Source organism: Quercus lobata, chromosome 2 (genome assembly GCF_001633185.2).
Source record: "Quercus lobata isolate SW786 chromosome 2, ValleyOak3.0 Primary Assembly, whole genome shotgun sequence".
Lineage (NCBI taxonomy): Eukaryota > Viridiplantae > Streptophyta > Magnoliopsida > Fagales > Fagaceae > Quercus > Quercus lobata.
Window position 1 is genome coordinate 51,177,350 of NC_044905.1, and position 23,321 is coordinate 51,200,670.

Below are 23,321 nucleotides of genomic sequence, written 5' to 3' on the forward strand. Positions count from 1 at the left end.
TTATTATTGTCCCAGTGTGTAACCCTGTGCATATACACGAGTACATTTAAAAACAATCAAAATTATATATATATATATATATATATATTTATAATTTAGAATCTAATTGGATCTAGTCTCTTCGGGTTTTGCACTCAATAATTCACTTGCCAAAAAAATTAAAAATTTAGATGCGCAAAATTAAACTCCAATTAAAATTCAATTTAGAATCTAATTGAATTTAAACTATTTGATTTTTGCACCTAATAATTCACTTAACACACAAATTTTTCCACAAAAATTAAAAAAATTAGATGAGATACATGGCACAAATTTGAACTCCAATTAAAATTCAATATAAAATCTAATTGAATTTAGACACTTTGATTTTTGCACCTAATAATTCACTTGACACACAAATTTAAAAATAAGATGAGACACATGGCGAAAAATTAGACTTCAATTTAGAATTTAATTAGATTTTCTCTCAGTTTTGCCTATATATATGTGTGTGTGTGTGTGTGTGTGTGCGTGCGCATTATCACTTGTCCTAAATTAAACTAAAGCAAAAAGAATTCTTTCGTTCATAGGCCAAGCAGCCCATTTCTTGAAGAAGTAGTATGACTCAATCCAAACAGGTCAGTAAGAATTTTTCTTTTCCCTTTTAGGTTAGCCATCAAGGAACTTAAATTATACAAAATCTAATAAAAAGATAATTTCAATATATCGAAGTTACAAAAAGAAGATAAAAAAAAACACGCAAGTATATGAAATTTTACAATTTCATTCTACAAACAAAATGAAAAAGCAAAAAGGAACTGATGAGAGATAAAAGTGAAATTTGGGATTGCTGATATTAAAGTAATAAAATAAGAGAAAGTTTTAAATAATAATAGAAAAGAGAAAAATTGAGAAAGAGAGAGAAACAAATGATATTGTTGCAACTGCAAAGTTACAAGCACTGCTAATTAGAACTCACAACCACAAGATCTCTCTTAGTACTATCTTTTTATGAAAAATAAAAGGGTAAATTATATATTTAGTCTCTAATTTTTACATTGTATATCAATTTGGTTTCTGACATTTCAAATGTATTAATTTGGTACCTAACCTTTTGGTAGTTGGTACTATATCAAAATGGTCCCTATAGATAAATAATTGATAAAAAATGTTGGCTAACCACCAAAATAAACTATTGGTTAATGCCACGTAAGAATACCACACTGCCATGTCAGCATTACCTAAATAAAAAATAAATAAAAACCTACTTAATGAGTAAGCTCATGTGTTTGGTAAAAAAAAATCTCTAGCCCATGATTTCTTAGGTAAAAAATAATATAAAAAAATCCCTAACAGAAGAGATTGGTAATTTCGATTTCATGGTGGTGACGCCAGACAGTCAAGCACGGTGCCCAATGGTGAAGACCAACGATGATTGATCTACTGGTGATGTTGATTTTGGTATAATCTCTCTCTTTATTCAAATGGGTTTTTTTTTTTTTTTTCCTGGAAATACTACCACAAACAAATACTTAAAGCAACAATGGAAGATAAGAGAATAGATTGGTTTTGTGTGATTATGAATTGATCTAAGTTGCACAAATACTGACACAGGTACGGGTACGGGTACAGGAGTACGGCAATTTAAAAAAAAAAAAAAAAAAAAAAGAGTACGACACGTCTGGGATATGGCTAATAATTAATTGATTAATTTTATATATTTTTGACAATTTATATTCATTTTAGAATTTAAATTAAATAAGAACAGCAGAGAAGAACAGTAAAACCAAAGAAGAGTCATAGGCATTAAAAGTAATATAATAAATAATAGACATGTTTTTAGTTTAAAGTTTTAAAAATAATAATAATATACAAAATGGTTTTATTAAAGAGTCATAGACTCATAGCTATTTATGTGACATCCTTCGGAGCATAAAAGTTGAAATTGAATGCCAACGGGAGATGGTTCAGTTGGTAAGGTTCGGGCACTTCGTCTAATCTACCTAGGGTCGAGTCCTGCTACCAGCAGTCCTTCATTGGTGGGCATCCATAAGGGTTGGCTCGCGAGTCTTAACCTCAGTGCCCTATACAGGAACAGGTGTAGCTTAGCTAACCCCCATTTTTCCTCTACCCACCTCTACTACATAAACAAGAAAAAGAAAAAAAGAAATTAAATTGAATAGAAAACACGTGGGTCACGTGAAAATTAAAAAGCAACACACAAAAGACTAAGACCAAAATGAAAAAGCAACGGAAGAAACTAAAAAGGAGGAAACAACGCTAAGGTAATTTTCAGGATAGCATTAGTGAGGGAAAGAATATAATAAATTTACATACGTTAGAAACAATACTGCAAACTAGCATCTTGAGTTTTAAAGGCTCGATTTCCATCTAAATATTGAGCCTCAAAGACTTGAGTTCTACTTGCTGATCTAGGGTTTTTTTGCCACATAAATCTCGAGTCTTATAGACTCGAGTTTGTAAAAAGTAAATCTGAGTCCATAGGACTTGATTTCTATAGTGAAACAGATCAAATCAAATCTAGAACAGAGGAACAGAGAATAGAGAATAGAGAACAGAGGAGCACATCAGGAAGGAAGAAGGAAGAAGAAGAAGAAGAGGAGGAGGAGAGAAAGAAGAATAGAGGACCAGATCAGGCCAGAAGAAGAAGAATCAGATTTGGAAAGAAGTAGAAGAGAACTAAGGAAGAAGAAGAAATAGACTTGTTCATGGAATGTGGAGAATGGGAACTCGAGTTTTAAATACCCGATTTTCATGTGGATTTTTTTCCACATCAGATTGCCATCACATGCAATTCGAGTCTTAGAAACTTGAGTTCAACCTCTGAACTCGAGTTTTAGAGTCTTGAGAAACTAGTTTGCTATATAGTTTTGCAAACATAACAACTAATTAAAATATTTCAAAAATAATGTTAAATGCAAAAAAAAATTCAAACAACGCTGGGTGAAGCAAGATGAAGAACGAGGGAGGAGATCGGTGTAGTAGACGTTACAGTGAGTCAGCAACAACGTGGCGTCGCCATGGTGGAGACAGCGGCAAGATGCTGACAACGACGACAACATTAATGACCTTAAGCTAGTGAGTTCCAAAGAGAAGAGGCAACTCAAATTTTTAGATCTAAAAGTTGAGGGTTTTTTTCTTTTGCTTTGGTCAGTATGATTTTTCAGGCCGAAATCTGTGTCTAGGACGTACTAGCATGTTGTGACCGTGTCCAGGCCGTACCTAGATTATAAAAAAGAAAGGATACTCCCTGGCTACGGATTTTGGGAGTGTCTTGCCAGTGCGGTACATCATCTTGAAGTTTGAACTATCAAGTGTCAACTGATGATGTAAGGCGTGGACTTTATTGAGCAAAGTTGGCCCCCAAGTGTTTGATCTAGTGGTTTTGAGTGAATGCTTTGCTCATAGTATAGGGTGCTTTTGCTTTCATTGATGTTGTCAGTTTGTTAATTGCTATTTGAGATTTTGCGTTTCTCCTTTGTGAACCACTTTCTTTCTTTCTATATTTCTATCTCCACTAGCAGTTTCTTGTATTGTAAATCGCAATTTCACTCTCCAACTATAGTTGAAGTATGTTATGAATTTTCACTTTCTGCAGCTCTTTCTTTTTGGGCAAATCTTAGATACACACTCATCCTCTTTCAAACATTGTGACGAAGATAGTAGCGTTTTCTGTTTCACTTTTATTGGACTCAAGAAGTGAAACTCTCTTAACCATCTTTGCTAGAAATCAAGCACCTATACCCTTTTGAAGAGAAATCAAACAATTTTGATAGACTTGCCTTGATAGGACTGGTGTTGGGCTTGGAATTCGAATCAGAGAATGAATTTTCTCCATTATACACAAGTTTTGGGAGGTTATGCAAATACACAAGTTTTGGGTTTGAAGATTAATTTTTTTAGGTTAGATGAGAGTAGTCAAGAATTAGTGTTGCGCTAGACAAATTAATGGTGGTAAATGGAGGTTATGCAAACCCACTTCAGTAATTTATCCAATTTAGGGTCTTTGTTTTTTTTTTTTTTCCCCCTGCAACTTCAATGAGTTGGAGGAGAGAGTATATCAAGATTTGCGGACAAAATTGGCCAATGCCCTTTTCACCCAAATTATATAGCCTTATGCCCCCATTCCCAAACTAATTACGGAAATGCCTCTCTTTTAAAACTTGATTTACTCAAAATCGAGTTAAACCTTATAGTGGCGTTTTTAAGGAGCCTATAGTGACGTTTTAAGGACCTATAGTGGTGTTTTGGAACTCGGCCTCCATGAACTCGAGTTATAGGTAAAAAAAATTGCCTATAACTCGATTTCATGGAGATCGAGTTCCAAAACGCCACTATAGGTCCTTAAAATGTCACTATAGGCTCCTTAAAACGTCACTATAGGCTCCTTAAAACGCCACTATAGGGCTCTAGGAATTTTTTTGTTTTTTTTTTTTGTTTTAAACTTGATTTTGAGAAAATCGAGTTACAAAAGAGGGGCATTTCCCTAATTAGTTTGGGAAGGGGGGCATAAGGCTATATAATTTGGGCGAAAAGGGCATTGGCCAATTTTGTCCCAAGATTTGCTGTCCATGGTTTTTGTTGACACATTCCAAACTATGGTCGCAATGTTTGGTCAATGTGTTATCAATTGGAAGAATGAGCCATCAAATCTCTTTCTAAAGGTATATTTTCAAGACTAATGGCCATTTTATCTCTTTCGAAAGATAGATTTTCATAAGCCAAGCAATTGGGTGTATGAAAATTCTACTACTGCTGGTGGATACGATGAGTTCCATAGTTTGCTACAATCAAAGGCACACACGGCTGCTCAAGAGGGTATGGGTGCTTGATTTCTAGCAAAGAGAGGAGTGGATTGAGAGAGTTTTGTTTTTTGAGTTCAATCGAAGTGAAAGAGAAAGAGTTGTTGGGTTGGGTTTTCTCAGTCCATGTGAAATTTCAACACTGTTTAGTGTCTCTAGTTAAGTAGCTACATGTCTTAATATTACGGGAATTTAAGGTACTGGACATAAGGTACTGTAAGTTTTGCCCTTTCTTTTTTTTTTTTCTTTTTTCTTTTAAAATTTTAAATTTAGGTAAGGTTGACATAGCTATCCAGGTGATTTTAGTAACAATAATTAGTATGTTTGTATTATGAAACAATACGCTAAATGAACTAATAATTTATTTTTTATTTTCTTACTAGTACTATGGCCTGTTAGGGACATAATTATGTAATTGGCTAATCTTTTAACAAAACGCACTTTGCTTGTAATTGGGTAGATCTAGGATGAATTTAGTACTTCAAGAAACAAGAGTTCAAGTTCAGTATTGAAGTTATGCAAATCTGACCAAGAAACAAGTGAAGGAAGTGCTGTTCATTAAAGCTCGACAGAAGTCTCGACAGAATCCTTTCTATCGAGAATTACTGCTGAAACTCGATAGAAGCTTGATACAAGCTGTATGTGTTGAGAATTACGAAATCAGGTTTTCCATATCTAATTACACTCATATCCTTGAGTATTTGTGTAGGGTTTCTTTTCTCACCAAGGACGGAGGGAAAATAGGGAGGGCAACGGCCCCCCCTATTTTATTTTTTATTTTTTATAATTAATATATACATAGTCACCAATTTTAGCAATTTTGTTCTATAAAATCACACTTTACCTCCCTTAATATTATCATTGATTCTTTTAGGAGTACTACTCTAGCCACAAAATTTTCTATAACATTTTTACAAACTGTTGTGGTAGTAAACTTTTATTGGTTTGCATTTGGGCTCATCACTTACATCGCATTTTAACTTACAAATAACCACTTATCACATTAATAATTTGTAAAAAAAAGTTTGTAATTCTAGCATTTTCCTCCTTTTAAAGGCTAGATCTAAAATCTAAAGCAAAATAAACAAGCCCAAAAAAATTATTCAACAACAAAAATTACCAATAGTAAAGCTAAAAACAATTAAACTCAATCAACCAATTTTACCTAAAACAAACAACTTGACCCTTTAAAAAATTTTAAACAAAATAATTTTGTCCATACTTGGATGGACACATAAAAAAATTTAAAAAAAAAAAAAAAACCTCATTAGCTGTTAAGCAACTAAGCCGGAAGCTAGAACCACCACACGCAACTAACAGTAAAATTGGCCCCCCTAACTTTAAGCTCTGGCTCCGTCCTTGTTTCTCTCAACCCTAGACATATATAAGGATTATTTTATGAGTCGTCACAAGGTGATGCATGGTGTTGCAAAAGAATAATCCATGCATATTGTGACCAGATGAAGAAATTTCTCTAGTTCATCATATTCTTTATAGAAGCTATTGCTTCTTTACGCCAAGGGTTTTGTGACCAGGGAGCTTCTTGATCTTTACTATTGATGAATTGAAGAACTTTGCAGCCAAAAATCTTTCTAAAGTTGGTGTGTTAGTCACGTACTAGGATCCGTGCATCATTGGATAGTCACGTACTGAGATTTGCGCATTGAACGGAGAGATTGCCGCTACAATAGAAGTCCAATTTGGCATTGGGGTAAGGATTTAATTGTAGGTTGGTATTGGGTATTGGGATTCCTTTTACTTGTAACCGATTGTGATTGATAATAGTAGAATCTCGAGAGTGGTGACCTTAAATTCACCTGGTGGGGTTTTGCCTCGGTGGTTTTTCCCTATTCGTAAACAAATCACCTGTGTCAAATTTAATTTCCACTGCATTTAGTTATTTGGTGATTTGTTTATTTGGTAATTTTTTTGTGCTACCACGTTATTGCATGTAATTTGATTAATTAATTAATTTAGGTAATTAATTAATTTGCTAAGGGGTAAATTCATTTTAACCCAACATGAACAAATTTGTAATAAGGAAACCTCATAGTCATAGACCACAAGATTAAGCTTCTATCTAAAATTCATCTTTTTATTAACCTCTTAAAAATAAAATAAAAATCTTGGAGCCACCACCGCTGTTTACATGATTACCTATAGTAAATAGTGCGTTTAAGTACGAGATGAAGAGAATATATCAGCCGGCTCCAAATGTCACTTGTTTAGGAAAATGCAAATTGAACAATGTAAACTAAAAATCCATTACAAGACAAATAAAATGACTGGTGTTACAGATACATATCCTGAGAATATTTTATTGTTGTTTTTGTTTTGATTTTTTTTCTTCTACAAGTGGAGAAATCGCTTCTTATCCTCGTTAAATCTTGGCCAAACGAAATAGCTAAGATTGACAAGTGAAACCTTTTATATGCATCAATGAAAGTGCACATCTGGGTGCACAAACACACATAAAAAAAAGAAGGAAATGGATTCTTCCAATAAGGCAGTAGTAACTGATAAGTCTCATGCAGTTTGTATTCCATCCCCAGCTCAAAGCCACATAAAGGCAATGCTAAAACTTTCAAAGCTTCTCCACCATAAAGGTTTTCACATTACCTTTGTCAACACTGAGTTCAACCACCAACGTTTTTTGCAATCTAGAGGTCCCAACTCCTTAGATGGCTTGTCTGACTTCCGATTTGAAACCATTCCTGACGGCCTCCCTCCATCGGACCTCAACGCTACCCAAGATATCCATTTTCTTTGTGATTCCATTATGAAAAACTTTTTGGCACCATTTTCTGATCTCCTTGTAAAACTCAATGGTGCAACTTCAAAGAATCCTCCAGTGACTTGTATTATCTCAGATGGTTTCATGCCATTCACCATTACTGCTGCTCAAGAACTTGGAATTCCTATTGTAATGTTCTTCACTATTTCTGCTTGTAGCTTAATGGGTTTTATGCAGCTTCCTTCTCTCAAAGACAAAGGAATCATACCACTTAAAGGTTTTAAAAAAAAAACGCAATTCCCTACTGAAATATTGCATTATTTTGTTACAACTAATCACAATTTTTTGAGCTAAAATCATTCATTGATTTTGCAGATGAGAGTTACCTCACAAATGGGTATTTGGACAGAGTGATAGACTGGATTCCAGGTATGAAAAACATCCGTCTAAGGGATCTCCCAAGTGTCGTTCAAAACATAGATCCAAATGATGCTCTCTTTAAACTTGCGATCGAAGCAGCAGAAAGAGCTCCTAAAGCTTCGGGAATTGTTATTCACACGTTCAACGCATTAGAAAAAGAGGTATTGGATGCTCTTTCAACCATGTTTACTCATGTATATGCCATTGGCCCTCTCCAACCACTACTAATCAATCACTTACCCAATGACCTTTCGAAATCAATTGGGTACAATTTATGGAAAGAAGAAACTGAGTGCCTCGATTGGCTTAACTCTAAATCACTCAACTCAGTAATATATGTGAATTTTGGTAGCATAACTGTTATGACACGAAAACAATTGATTGAGTTTGGTTGTGGACTTGCAAATAGTAAGCACCCCTTTTTGTGGATAATTAGGTCTGATTTAGTTGATGGAGAATCAACCATTTTGCCACCTGAGTTTGAGGTAGAAAGTAAAGAAAGAGGCTTTATAGCTAGTTGGTGCCCTCAAGAGGAAGTGTTGAACCACCCTGCAGTGGGAGGGTTCATAACACATAGCGGATGGAATTCAACCATTGAAAGTGTGTATGCAGGAGTACCAATGCTTTGTTGGCCATATTTGGGCGATCAACAAACAAATTGCAAGTATACTTGCAATGAATGGGGCATTGGCATGGAAATTGATAATGATGTCAAAAGAGAGAAAGTAGAGAAGATTGTGAGGGAATTAATGGAAACAGAAAAGGGTAAGAAAATGAAGAAAAATGCAATGGAGTGGAAAAAAATTGCCGAAGAGGCCACTTGTCCACTTGGATCTTCATCCATTAACTTTAACAATCTGGCGAGTGAAGTTCTTTTATCAAAGGGCTAAATATATTTTGAAGAATTTTTTTTTTTTGAAGTGACAATAATAAGGTACCCGCAATTAAGTTTGTTTATATTAAGTGTGGCTAGAAATAACTATCATCTATTGCCTATAAATAGAAAACTTCATTCTACAAGAAAGGGCCCTTGACCATCCAACATCCAAGATGCAATGGCAAATTCAGATTCTCTATCAAGAGCCCTCTATGTAGAGATGTAGACTTATCAATGTAAACTTGTAGAAGATTGTGGGCTAAGTCCCCATGTATTTGAATTCTTGTTCAATGAAATTTATATCTTTTGTGAGTGCATCATCCTCACTTCAAGTAGGCTTTGTTAAGTACGCATTGCAATCATCCTCATTCTGATCGTTGTTATATTGTGTATTTCGCAAAAATTCCTATTAAGTTGGTGTTACCGAACTCATTCCTTCTCTTGTGAAGTCAAATTCACTGCCTTGAGTGGTTTTCAGTTACTTTGAGCGGACAAAATCTGGTTTGTACTCAAACTAAGTTCTCAATGGGTCTGCTACTTGTTTATAAGCCCTCTCAAACTTGTTCTCCTTTTGTAAAGTTATTATTGCGCCACATGTATTGTTTGTTATGTGATGATCAAATCAAGCACTCCCGTCCTTGTATGACTAAACATTGCATTAAGATTCATTGCACTGATTGCAGAACGAATGGATACGAATGAATGATAAACTAGTGGAAATCATTGCTTGAAAAAGACTGACAGGTACTTGTTTCTTCATTGTGTAAGTGAGAAATAATTACCAGGTGAATTGTAGTTTTCCGATTCTGGACTTCGTTAGTGTGAAATTCATGAGTATTTATAGGGGTAACTTATTGTGTACTCTCGAAATACTATAAATGTGTATTTCCTTCTCTTTCATGAATGATGGGTCTCACTAATTAAATTCATGGTGGAACCCACCATTCATGTGAGAGGGGGAGTACGCATTTCTGGTACTACGGGAGTACCTAATAATTTTCCATTTATAGGTGTTAATGACAGTTTATGGATTTGGTTAGGTTTAATTTAGAGTTATTTTAATCTACATCATTGATTTTTAGAGTTGGGCTGCTATTGCTGTGGACTAGAGGAGTAGTAGGGAAATTTGATGGGGTTGTGGGGAATTATTTAGTTTATGTAAGTTTGGATGATCAATTTGAAGGTTTCTTAAATGAACATTTATAATTTTGTATGAAAAGGCTCCACATGCGAGGTTGTACAAACACTAGCATATATATAGTTTGAATGGCGCTCTCTTGATTTTCCTTATCTTATTGATGTATTTGAAATATTTAACTTTCTCATCATCGATGCAGAATTTAATAGTCTTCTCTTTGGTTATATTAGTCTTCTCTTTGGTTATAATAGACCACTCAAAGCCCTACGTGGAGGACTGGCAGAATTTAATCAAAGTAGATGGAGCATGGAGAAAACAAAACAAGAGAACTGGCATAGACTTTGAAAACAAATCCAGAGAGGTGAAAAAGCTTTTTATGGGTTACTAACTTACTATAGCACCAAATCTATGAATTGCTAAGTGCCCAGATTTGTAGCTGCCAATGAGGCTGTTTTGAAGGCAAAAGAGTTGGGTTTCAGAAGAATCTTTGTGCTGGTAAGAAGCAAGGAAATAGAACAAATTTGGAAACAGAAAAGGAAACCACCATGGAGATTCTCTGCACCAATTGAAGACCTCAAGAATGCTCAGCTGTTTTCCAGATCACAATTCCAGTAGTTCTTGAACTCCTTGTAAACAAAACCAGAACTCTGGCCAAACTAGCTACCAAATGTCTTAAGAATCATTTTTGGTCCAATTTTTTAATTTCTTTGTTGCAACATCCTTCTCTTGTAAAATAAAAAATAAAAAATCAGTGCATTGCCTTATGTTATGATGTTGTTTTGATGTCAAGATGAGTGTGATTCACCAAAAAGAAGAGGTATCATATGTATCAAGTATATGTCACCACCCCCTCACATAGGTGTTGATCTTGCGCTTGTGGGATCTAACCCTATGTGAGACCTTGGCAACAAAGCTGTTAAAGGTTTTATAGGATATGAGTTTCCCTAAAAGAATCTCCAGAGACTTGGCATTTACCTTGTCCACTGAAAGCTACGAAATCATTACAATTGCACGTCTCCATACGAGCTATAAGCTTAGAGACCTAAGTTTAGTGTTTATCTTCCATTGCAGAGCTTTCAAGTAGTGGCTTCGCACTCTGATTTAGTTAGTGGTAGACAATTTAGGAAATGGCAGGTGTTGGCTAAGGGTTCTGGTCGTGGTATGTGGTAAAAAGGATGGCAGGATTTTGAGTGGTTCGGGTGGTAATGCATCATCTCTCCTTAGTATAATAAAATGGCAGTTATGTGTTTTTGAGGTGTTGAGGGTGTGTAGCTATGATAATGGAGCTTGGCACGGATGGTAGGTGTGATAATGGAGTCTAGGAGGATAGGCGGGTGTGATAATGGAGGATAAACCTTTAAGAAATGGGAAGCGCATGAGGATCTACAAGAGCAAGGGCAAGAATTCCCATGGAAGATCAGAAGATAAGGAAATATCTCTTCTATCTTGGAATATTAAGCAGAAGAAATATTTTTGCAAGGATCGAGTATAACAACAAGATATATTTTCATAACAAGCTCCAAATAACAAAATGTAAATACAATCCCCTGATTATAATTTCATTTCATGATCATGACTCATGAATAAACTTGAAACGAATCACACAACAGTTACATACGAATCCCCTCTGAGTAACGTTCATCACATATCTTCACCAAAGAATAGCTTCTCTTCCACGCATATTTTAGACCGCTATTATCACATCCTCGAAAGTCTAGGTGAACTAGGACATCCTCCACTCAAGGCAGCAGGGTTTCATTGAGCATATCTAGCACCCGGTCTTTGCCTTGTCCACCCAATCTGGCAGCCATAAGCATCAACTGACAAATTAATAACAACTCAGACTAGACGAGAGAGTAAATACTTGTCGGAGAGAATTACTGCAGACAAGTAGAAAGAGGGAAGAATATGTTGAGAAGGACTTAATTTCATATTGATTGTTATCATTATTGTGTAATAAGAAAGCTTAGCTTCTCATTAATCTATAAAATTACCCACTGATTCAAAATGCAAAAAGGTTAAGTTGGTACAGAGCATCTACAATTCATAAACAAAACATTATTTCATTTATAATAAGGTCTGAACATCGCAATAGATAAAAGAAACAAGGAGAAGATCAATTTACAAATGCAGTACTCTGGCAGTCCAAGATCACGAATGAGGCACACACAATTATATATCCAAATCATCATCTGGGTCCTCATCAGAATCTGGTCTCTCATCATCTGAATCACGCAAATATATTATCTCACCCTTGCTAGAGTTCTCATTTGTCTGCAATATTCCAGTAGAAACAGGTTCTGCTTCACTATTGCCATCCGTAAGTGATCTCCGACCATCATAAATTTGAATGGGTTTACCAGTTCCTAAAGCAATCAAAAGTCAAGTATGAAGTCATTAAAAACAGACACATCTTCTGATCTAACAAAAGAGATTACAAATGGAAAATACATCTGGAAGTGCAATATAATAATTCATTTCGAAAAAGGAAAATACACACACACAAGCATCCCTGATTCCGTACCCTGGTGTTCAAAAGGAAGTACAACCTTAGCCCTATCAATTTGCTCCTTCTCTGACAGCTGTAAATTGAATTGCATCTGTTGAAAGTAGACTCTCATGAAACCATAGTTACAAAAATCATACCAAACCACTGGTTAAACCATAAAAACTGTGAACCAAAGCATTATCCAGAATGTTTTGGTTTAAAATACCAAATATGCAATGACCCATTATCAAACCGGGTAAACCGACAGATTGCAAGGGTTAATCTTTTTAACCCGCGGATAAAACCAAAAAAATACCTTTTGTATTTACTAAACTACTGAAGATTGCAAAGATAATCTAATAAAGATTAAAGACTAAAGAGATAAAGTAAGAGTTGTGCCATGAGATGAGGGTTGAAATTAAAGACATTAAGAGATAGCGATGAGACCAAAAGAGACAAAGAGACAGTGATAAAATTATAGATGCAGGTATAAAAAGATGAACTTGTTTTTTTTTTGGGGGGGGGGTGGAAGAAAAGGAAGACAAAAATGGAAGAAATTCTACACTAAAAGAGTCAAAATTCATCAGACTAAAAAGTTAGAAAGCAATCCTATGGCCTACTCCAACATCTCACAAATGTATCTCTAGGGTTTAATGATTAAGCTAAAACTTTATTTTGCAATTCTATGAGATGTGTTGTTTCAAGACTTTTGAACTATATAACTTGGTTATTGGATGATTTATGTGAATGATGTTTTTTTTTTTTTTTCTCTAACTTATGTCATATGATGTAATTTTTTATTGTTATAATTTATTTATTTACCTAAATGGAGTATTTTTATTTTATTTTAATTGCTTTTTATAATTATAAAATATATTATTTAATTAATTAATAAACCTACAATTCAACCAATGAACCACTAGTTGAACAAATGAACCAGTGAACCAAATCTACAGCCAAGTCAACCTCCGATACGGTTTTTATAACCATGCATGAAACACTAGTTTGTGAAAATTTAAGAAAAGTGAAACTTGAGTGGTTCTATGGACTGTTTGATATCAGATTTGTGAACGTGGTGAACTGTTTGAGTCCACCAGATCTCAACCCACCATCAAAACCCCTCCCCAAACCATTGCAGGCAATGACAATGAGGAATCTTGCACAAATATTGATAGGTCCAAAGAAATATAATTATTTAGGTATGTTTTTCTTTGGGAGCGAATATAATGTTTTGCTAATCTTTATCTTTCAGAACTCTGCATAATAATGAATTAAGAAAAATTTGGGAGGCTCAACCCAGGAGAGTGGAGGTTACAAAAGTAAAAACCAACAGAGAGAGGATAAATGTTTGCCTGTTAGTAAATCGATAAGAGCAATGTGTTTAGTTTTGGGTTCCTCATTGGTGGTTACCTAGTTGGGTAGCGGACTGGCCATAGGTGTGTTGGAGATGGTGGAAAAGATGAAAAATCATGCACCAGCTCACCATGTGGACTCGTACTTGGTCAGTGATTCTTAAACCAGTCAAGACTTAGCAGGAAACAAATTGACCTAATGTCAAAAATTCATTATCAATATTATGATCACATTTCAATATGCATGGTGCTAAACCTTTACTGATATTTCTATTTCTGTCATTTTTCCTGCGAAGATTGTGAAGGATATGCTGAGAGATTGGGTTGTGATCATGCTAAAGAGAGGGGTCAAAGGAGCGATAGGAAAAAAATTAATTGTCATGATGGTCACACATTTCTAAGATGACGATGATGAAGACAACAACTTACTTTATGTGCACGTACTGTGTAAGTGAGGTTTCCCCTCTATTCCAATAAAAAATTATTACATATAAAAACTGATAATAACAAAATCTTACAAATTATACTCAAACAGTGAAACTGAGAATTTTCAAGGAAAACATGATTTCCCAAACAAGAATGGAGGACAAAGTCATTTCCGATTTATGAATGAAGCATCAATTAAAACTTGGGTTCTTTGTGTGTGCGTCTGAGAGAGAGAGAGAGAGAGGCAGACAGAGAGAGATGTCAAATAAAACTCTCAACAAGTTCAAGCTACTCAACTGACCTTTGGCAAAAGGCTTCGATTGACTATTTCATCTTTGGATGAAATGGATCTAAAGTTGATGGCTGATTGCTCAACATGAAATTCTTCAGACTGGATATGAAGTTTTTACGTTAAGACACAGTCAGTTCACCATTTTGTAAGTATAAAAACTTTCAAAGAGAAAGAAATCAGGAGAGATCACCATCACTTGAACACGACCATTTCTGCGCTTAAACCGGACGTGAAACTTCCCTTTCCAATAATTACGTTCGAGTAAAGGGAGGCTCTCCCAATTACATCTATGCCCATTTGCAGATTGATTTAGCGGTTCTATACTGGCCACCATCGAGGACATATACTCAAGAACGGCAGTAACCCTGTCTTCATGAAGGTCTGAATGTGACAACCAAAAGATGCTCGAAACTCCATCTGAAACCATAGTACAATAGTGAAACTACATGCATCTAAAAGCTGAAGTGCATCAACAAAAACTTCTTTTTTCCTTTGATTTTGTAACAGAGAATAACAGAACAGAAAAAAATGCCAGTGATGCAACAAAATTACAGCTGCAACAGATCACTAGATTTTTATGAGAACTGAAAATCGTAATCAATCAAGAGGGAATAGAACATGTGTATACCATTGCTTCGAAGGTTACTTAAAAGGCCTGCAACTGATGATATAGATGCATGTCTTAAGATTTCATTAACCTAGTAAGATTTGAGGAGAATTCATCACAAACACACTCAAATACGCAGAGCAAAAATATTACCAGAAGTTTGATAGAAAAATCTTAAATGTTACTGGCATAGACGAGCAAATAAACCACAAAAATAATTCCCAAAATTTATGGTGACATTATAGCACAAATGAATTTACATTGAAAATATTCTTCCCCACAAAATTTTTTAAGCAAAATAAAACAATTAAGTAAACTGATTTACTATATAACAATATTATATTAAGATTAATCCTATAATTCTAAAGAACTATAAATATTTTTATTTTGATCTTTCTTATTATTGCACCAAATATAATGCCTTTTACTTTATTACTTTCCCCTCTTTACTTTAATTTGAATTCATGAGATTCAGTTGTAGGTTCATTTCACATAATATCTCCAATAGCAGAAAAAGAGATTCACATGCTCTAATCATGTGAAACTTATACATTTTGTCTTTATATATATTAAATATAAGCCCCGCCCATATAATTAGGACAAGAAAGACTGTACCTTGTCCCTGTTTTAAATTCCCAAATTTATGCAACAATGACAAAACTAAAACTGAAATACCCCTCCTTTTCCAAAGACGAATATAAACACTTGTATAAATTGAATACAAACCTCAAAGAGTCAATGAGTAATTTTTCTTTTTGAATTAATTTTTTAAGAAATTTTAGCAAAAATGCCAACTTGGGGGATTTTTATGAGTTCAATTATTCTAAACTTGTTCAATAAAAAGGCTGAAAGTAAATATAATGTGAAGATGGTTATGGAGTTAAATGATTGCACTCCAACCTAATAATTTTGTATTAAAAAGCACTAAGCATACCTTATAAATGACTACATAAAATTACATAGAATTTGAATTTGAAGACATTGCATGACAAAAGATATTCAGACAAAAAGTTCTTAGAGAATTGTATATCATATAAAATTTCACTCAAATATTGTGTATTTTCCATATTTCCTAACCTGAAAGTGGATTATCCGGGTTACATTCGGTATATACATTATTGTCCAAATGTTTCAAATACTAAGACAGCATAATTATGAACCTCCATTTTACACTAAAACAGAATACAAAATTTGCTTTTATGTCCTAGAATTCCTTTTACTGCACTTCCATTTTCCATTAAGATAATGAACAATAAACTTGAGGAGGAGAACTTATGTATATTAATAAAGAGATTTTTAGGGATTCCACAAGCCATCCATGCATCCCCCCCCCCCCTCCCCCCCAACGGCTTGTCTAAAATGAGACACCAATGTAATTTTTATCAACTGAACTAGACAAAATACTGGAAGCGCACATGATGGCCGGTTTAGCATAAATCCAATAAAGGAAGAGCACAATTCGAACTAGTTTTTGCATAAACACAAGACATAAAAGCTCCTATACAGCTATAGATTATTTGGAAAAGCCTTCATGATGCACATCTTTGGAACTTCAGAGGAAGTTTCCACACACCAATTCAGAAAAGGACAGGACTCCTCAAATGGATTCATCTTAGAATCCAAAGCTCCTAATGTGCCTTTACTTTCTTTGGCAAAACCTCTTCCTCGTGATGTTTGATGGCACATCAATGACACTTGAGGAAGTTTCCATGCACCAACACAGAAAAGGACAGGATGCCCCAAATAGATCCATCTTAGAACCCAAATTTCTTGTTTTGGTCCATGTTTGGTACTTTTCCACACATTACCCAAATAGATAGAATTGTAACCCAGGTTTCGTAATATAATTCAAAATTCTAGATGACATAAACATGCAAAAGAACATGGAAAAAATAGCAAAGCATACTTGTCACACTCACACTACAACCAACAGGCTGGCTAGATCTTCAACTAAACCTCCCAGTAATTGCATCAGCCATTCAATTTGCACATACTAAACTTTCGCAATTATGGGATCCAAAATTACTGAGTCTATGGCAACACAAAAACGAACTTTGCCTTGTCCAACTATTCCTGCAACCACAAACCACCACCCACAAATCAATGTTACAAAACAAAATCACTAACAAGTAACAACCTAAAGAATAAAAAACACCCTTTTCCTTTTAATGACTAATGTTCAAAACTAAGACCCACTACCCCCACCCTTCACCATTTAGCCAACGGGCCAAGAAAATACACTCTACATTCCAAACTTCCTAGTAGGTACAATTTCTACTTACAGCTCAACAACGAAACAGTGAAATGAAATACGCATTCGACCAATACCTTTCCCCAGCTCGGTAATTGAAGAGTACAACTTGTCCATATCCTTCACATTCCTACACAAACTAGCTCCAGTCGAAGCTTCGTTAGAGAGACTCCCACCATTTCCAGACGCCAAAAGGGCATCCTTCCAACCAAGAGGATCCGTATAACAATCCAAAATCCCAATCCGTATAACAATGTTCGAGTTCCCACACATTCATAATAACAACAAAATTATATAAATATACATTCAGTAAGTCACACACACCCAGTAACACAATACTATATTCACACATAAATAATGTAGTTCCAATTCTACAACTATTCTCAGTAAAATTTTGGGATAAATTTGAAAATTAAAAAAATATACATTTATAAAAACAAACAGCATCATAATAATGAAAAAAAAAGGGTTTACCATTTTTGGGACGAAGCTACATCGATGCCTTTCCTATTCAACAAATCCAAGTAAAACGACGGGCTTCGAGAGAAAGCGACAAGCACGAGACCACTGCGATCACATTGAAACCGATTTTATTTTTTTTTTCAAAAAGAGAGAGAGAAATACGACGGCGTTTATGAAATTTGAAACACGCAGCAACTGACCGTGATTGGGATTTTGCCGCCAAAATGTTGGTGGAAAGCTGGGTGAGGAGGTGAGTGAAGACGTGGAAACCGTAAGGTGAGGCAATGGAGTCCTTGATGGTTAGAGCCGGTGCGTGTTCTCCTTGCAACGCACCGTCTCGGAGTGCTCTGCAAATCGATTCCGCCATTGAAGCCTGTTTTGAAGAGTGTAAGAAAACCCTAAAACCCTAGTTTGTTTGTTTGTGGAAGAACTGAAGAAGAGTAAGTGTGCGTTTGTTTGCCCTTTTAGGAGCTGAAAACGCGCATATAAGAAAAAGCGGTAGAAAAATGGCGTTTGGCACAGTCCAAAACGTAACTTTTTGATAAAAGCTGCCTTTTGGATTTAGGCAAAAACAAGGTCCAAAACGCGCAAAATTTATGGACCTCCTGAGGTCTATAAATCAAAACGTGAATGGAGCGTTTTGATATAGCCGTTGGGCTCACAGGAAATTACCAAATTACCCTTTATTAAACAACAAATCTAAAATCAAAACAACAACAGCAGCAAATCAAGAACAGAAAAAAAAAAATTTAGAACAACAACTCTTTCGGAAATAGCAGATCAAGAACAGAAAAAAAAAATAGAACAAACAACTTTTTCGGAAACAGCAGATCAAGAACAGAAAAAAAAAAATTAGACCAACAACTCTTTCGGATCAACAGCAGATCAACAACAACAACAAGAAAATTAGAACAACAGCAGATCAAGACCCTCTGGCGGATCAAGAAGACTGACGAAAAAAAGGGGGGGGGGGGGCGGAGAGATTTACCGACCATCCAATCTTCCCGATCCAAGCACTTAAGGTTACGTTCTAGAGTTGGATGAGTTGGGTGAGTTTGGTTCCTTCGTTCGTTTTGAAGTGCTAAGAGGGGAAGAAAAAAAAAAAAGGAGCTGTGTTCTGGACCGAAGTACTAAGAGGAAAAAAAAGAAGAAGAAAGAGAGCTGTAAAAAAAGAAGAAAGAGAGTTGTGTTCTGGACCGAAGTGCTAAGAGGAAAAAAAGAAAAAAAAAAAAAAAAGAAAGAGAGCCGGGAATGTTCTGGACTGAAGATGGTAGAGGAAAGAAGGAAAAAAGAAAAGAAAATAGTGTGGGTACGTGGGTGGATGAGAAAAAAAAAGGGGGAAAAAAAAAGAAAAAAAAAAGAAGTAGAGCCCACGTGTGTGGAGTGAAAAAAAGAGGGAAAAAAAGAAATTATATCACAATATTTTCATAATATTTTCACAATAAATTTTAAGGTAGGTTATTATTAGCTAATATTGGTGAGAAAAAAATAATTTTTTTAGAAAGAGAAAAAATAATTTTAATAGCATGTTAAAATTAAAATTAGTATCAATTTTTATCACAATATTTTTACAATACTTTCATAATAAATCTTAAGTGGTAGGTTATTATTAGCTAATATTGGTAAGAAAAAAATAATTTTTTTAAAAAGAAAAAAATTGATTTAAGTATGATGAAGTAATTGATTTAAGTATGAAACAAACTCACATAAAAAAAAAAAGTATGAAATAAATTCCCTTATATATACATTGTCCTTTTTGGTAATTTACCCCTTAAACGGCCACTTTTATAAGTGCTAGCCAAACACTCAACTTTTTCATTATGCACTTTTAAACAGTTTTTACCAAACACTCAGCTTTTTGAAACTCCACTTTTTCATTATGCACTTTTACAAAAAGCTGAACCAAACTTACCCTAAGATTTTGGGATTTTTGCAAATATGCCCCCAAAAGATCTGCGTTTATTTAGGGTCAATTTGAATACCGCTTATTTGCTAAAAACTAAAAACTTATTACTGAAAACACTGTAACAAAATAATTTTTAAAGGTATGAATAGAGCTGTGGGATCCAAAAATACATGGGTATGCGCGTTTTTGTTTGGGTCGTGAACAGTGCCGGGGGACCTAGCCAAAAACACAAATGGTGAATAATTGATTCACAAACACACCCTTAATGTCCTTTTTGCAAAGATTATTTTCGCCAACTTATTTTACTATTCAGCTTATTTTTGCTATTATTCATGGGTCTAATTACATTTTTTTAATACTATTTATGTGTCTTACTGTACTATTTCAGCTAACTTTTACATATATTTACAATACTTTCAACAAAAAATTTTCAATTTCAGTAAAATAAACAGATTCCAAAAAGACCTTAGTGCTAGAATAATCGACAATGCTAGTGGTTTTTTTTTTTTTAATATTTAATTGTGGTCTAACTAGTGAAACATCTAATTACACTACTTCTTAATTTATGCCTACTAAACGAAAAGTTACGAACTCTTATTAGTTTTTATATAATAAGTAGCGGGCAAAAAATGTCCACTACTCATATTCCAAGTTCCAACATTATTGTCGAGTTGGCAATTTAGTGCTAGGATGATAAGCAATGCCAATGGCTTTTTTTTTAATCTTTAATTGTAGTCTGACTAGTGAAACACCTAATTACACCACTTGTTAATTAATGCATAATTAACGAAAAGTTATGAGCTCTTAGAACATTCACAGTGAAGTTGCTAAATAATATAGTTTTTAACAACTCAAAACACTACTTTATCTATTTTAACACCACACTTTATAATACACCTCACAACAAAGGTTTAATTTTTTTACCACTTCATTAAAATATTATTTCTTTATTAATTTTTAATTCTTTTTTATTCTTATTCGTTTCTTCCTCTCTCTTTCTATGTTCTCTCTTCTCCCAAACAAAAACAATCCATTGGAAAATCGCAAACCACCACTACCCCATCAGAAAACCCAATCTACCACCTAAGCCACCACCATTAGAAAACCCAATCCACCACCCAAGCCACCACCACCACCATCAGAAAACCTAATCCACCACGACTATCCCATCAGAAACCTAATCAACCACCCAAGCCACCACCACCACCCCATCCAAAAATCCAATCCAACCACCATTAGAAAACCCAACCCACCACCCACCATCCACCACCATAAACCAAAACCAACCCACCCACCACCATTGCAAACCCCAACCCAAATCCAAACCAATAACAACCAAAACAATATCTTATATTCAATTCCTTGAGTACCCCTTCTAAATTACTGCCACATGTCTAGTTTTTAATAACTCCACTAACCCTCGTTAACACTGTCTCTCCTTTGTTTCTTCTTCTATTTTTCCCTAGCTTGAGAAAAAATCTAAGAGCCTCAAATTTCTCACACAATCAACGGTAACCAAATTTCTTCATTCCTCCTTTTTGTTTGACGCTTGAATATTTATCAGTAGCCATATAGAAAATTTTAAATTCCAAAATTAAACGTAAAAAAATACTGGGTTTGAAGTTGAGTTAACGCCGAAAGCCAACCCATACATACCCAAACAAAACCACCGCATACCCATACTCCTACCCAAACCCAACGACCACTTCGCTACTGAACTTCATGCCAGAAGCCCAATTTAGAGTATTGATGTCAAGATTTGGCTTTGAAAGAAATTCAAAGACAAAAATCAATTTTTTTTTCCTACCAATCAATCTACGGACTCACTTACTCCATCTAGAAAAATGAAATTAGGTAGTGCATCTTTTGAGTGCATGTACGCCTGGTCATCGTCTTCTTAGAAATTTCCATAGATTGACCATCTTTTGCTTTGCCGTCATTTGGAACATAGCATTATTGAGAGGGAAAATTTGATTTTTGTACGCATTGGGTTCTTCTTTGCTATTTTAGATTATAAAATCTCACAATAATAGCCATCTGGTGTGAGGTGGGTAAGAGATCTAAGATTCTAAATAGGTTTGTGTAAGAGCTCAAAAAATGGCTCAAGCCCACTTAGAATAGTGGAACTCAATTTTTTGGCCCAACACATTTAATTTGTAAGAGAGTAGGCTTTCTAAGTCAACTATAATGCTATGTAAGATCCAAGCGTGAAATTAACAAAGTAATGACTCATAATATGATGAAATGAAGCACAAGTTAAGTATACTCTTCCTCGAGCTTGTCCGAGGAAGGATTGTTCATATATTGTTTGCTATCTTCTTCACACAAGTTGATACACTCCTATCTCTAGTTTTACTTTTGTTTCTCCACCCCTTTCCTAGAGGGGTTCCTTTCATTTATATAGTCTCCCCTAATACATCTGAGCCCTCCACCTATATGCCTCAGGGTTGTAGTTGGGATGCTTATCCCATCATAACCCTTCTAGAGGTGGTATAGAGTGTTCTGAGCTGTAAAACTATTGTTCAAGTGTCCTTTCCTCATAAATGTGGCCAGCTCAGTTGGTGTAGTGTATTGAATGCAAAGATGATGGCTACCTACCCCAGATATTTCCTCTCTTCTTCACATGCACATCTCTGAAGTCTTCTAAAGTGCCTTACTTTTTGGTGCAGGTGGCCAACTGAGGCATTCCTGAGGTGCATTCATTCCTCGAATGGTGGGTCCGTCTGTTTCTCATCCTTAGACTTCTGTTCACATGTTAAGTCTAAATCAGCGTGGTCTTCATGCCTTCCCTCCTCGGGCTTAGTCCACGTGTTAGGTCTGGATTGGTGTATGGATGGGCCTTTTCCCATCCTTGGACTGGCCTTTGGGCTTTACATTGTGTTCAGATCCCTCCCTCCCATAGTTTGCTAGTGGGCCAAGAAAAGAAAGGAAAAAAGAAAGAAAAAGAATGAGACAGTGTTAACAGACATTAGCTAAGTTATTAAACTAGACAGGTGGCAGTAATTTAGAAGGTGTACCTAAGGAACTGTACATAAGGTACTGTATCTAAGTTTTACCCTTTTATTTATTATTGTCCTAGTGTGTAACCCCGTGCATATACACGAGTACAATTAAAAACAATCAAAATTATATATAGATATATATATATATATATATATATTTATAATTTAGAATCTAATTGTATCTAGTCTCTTCGGGTTTTGCACTCAATAATTCACTTGCCACAAAAATTAAAAATTTAGATGCGCAAAATTAAACTTCAATTAAAATTCAATTTAGAATCTAATTGAATTTAAACTATTTGATTTTTGCACCTAATAATTCACTTAACACACAAATTTTGCCACAAAAATTTAAAAAATTAGATGAGACACATGGCATAAATTTGAACTCCAATTAAAATTCAATATAAAATCTAATTGAATTTAGACACTTTGATTTTTGCACCTAATAATTCACTTGACACACAAATTTAAAAATAAGATGAGACACATGGTGAAAAATTACACTTCAATATAGAATTTAATTATATTTTCTTTCAGTTTTGCTTATATATATATCTCTAT

General features: G+C 34.8%; 2 protein-coding genes across 9 annotated transcripts; one reads left to right on the top strand and one right to left on the bottom strand.

Moving 5' to 3' along the window:
• The first annotated feature begins 7,140 nt into the window (after positions 1-7,140).
• Positions 7,141-10,735, top strand: LOC115975784 (7-deoxyloganetin glucosyltransferase-like). 5 transcript variants are annotated; one of them, XM_031096760.1, is made up of 4 exons: positions 7,141-7,813; positions 7,912-8,816; positions 9,517-9,577; positions 10,202-10,735. In XM_031096760.1, the coding sequence occupies exons 1-3, from the start codon at positions 7,291-7,293 to the stop codon at positions 9,562-9,564; spliced, it is 1,476 nt and encodes a 491-aa protein (XP_030952620.1). In that variant the 5' UTR covers positions 7,141-7,290; the 3' UTR covers positions 9,565-9,577; positions 10,202-10,735. The 5 variants fall into 5 exon arrangements, with proteins under 5 accessions (XP_030952620.1, XP_030952622.1, XP_030952619.1 ...); XM_031096762.1 differs by having other exon boundaries at positions 10,223-10,735; XM_031096759.1 differs by having other exon boundaries at positions 9,517-10,735.
• Positions 10,736-11,460: 725 nt separating this feature from the next.
• LOC115975785 (elongator complex protein 5-like) lies at positions 11,461-18,439 on the bottom strand. Of its 4 annotated transcripts, none has more exons than XM_031096766.1 (10): positions 18,050-18,439; positions 17,863-17,954; positions 17,465-17,632; positions 17,163-17,209; positions 15,158-15,227; positions 14,720-14,946; positions 14,539-14,628; positions 12,496-12,571; positions 12,097-12,337; positions 11,461-11,771 (listed from the first exon to the last, which is right to left on the bottom strand). In XM_031096766.1, exons 1-9 carry the CDS (start codon positions 18,214-18,216, stop codon positions 12,144-12,146), a joined length of 1,131 nt encoding a protein of 376 aa, XP_030952626.1. In that variant the 5' UTR covers positions 18,217-18,439; the 3' UTR covers positions 11,461-11,771; positions 12,097-12,143. The 4 variants fall into 4 exon arrangements, with proteins under 4 accessions (XP_030952626.1, XP_030952627.1, XP_030952625.1 ...); XM_031096767.1 differs by having other exon boundaries at positions 11,461-11,791; XM_031096765.1 differs by lacking the exon at positions 11,461-11,771 and having other exon boundaries at positions 12,010-12,337; positions 18,050-18,436.
• Between the last annotated feature and the right edge of the window lie 4,882 nt (positions 18,440-23,321).

Bases quoted from the DNA above. Each gene is read 5' to 3' on its own strand.
- LOC115975784 (XM_031096759.1), top strand. From the start codon at position 7,291: ATGGATTCTTCCAATAAGGCAGTAGTAACTGATAAGTCTCATGCAGTT. The intron at 7,814-7,911 runs GTTTTAAAAAAA...TTGATTTTGCAG, and splicing joins AGGAATCATACCACTTAAAG to ATGAGAGTTACCTCACAAAT. The intron at 8,817-9,516 runs GCGAGTGAAGTT...CACTGATTGCAG, and splicing joins CCATTAACTTTAACAATCTG to AACGAATGGATACGAATGAA.
- LOC115975785 (XM_031096766.1), bottom strand. From the start codon at position 18,216: ATGGCGGAATCGATTTGCAGAGCACTCCGAGACGGTGCGTTGCAAGGA. The intron at 17,955-18,049 runs GTCAGTTGCTGC...ATGTGATCGCAG, and splicing joins GCGGCAAAATCCCAATCACG to TGGTCTCGTGCTTGTCGCTT. The intron at 12,572-14,538 runs GTCAGTTGAGTA...TACTTTCAACAG, and splicing joins ATCGAAGCCTTTTGCCAAAG to ATGCAATTCAATTTACAGCT.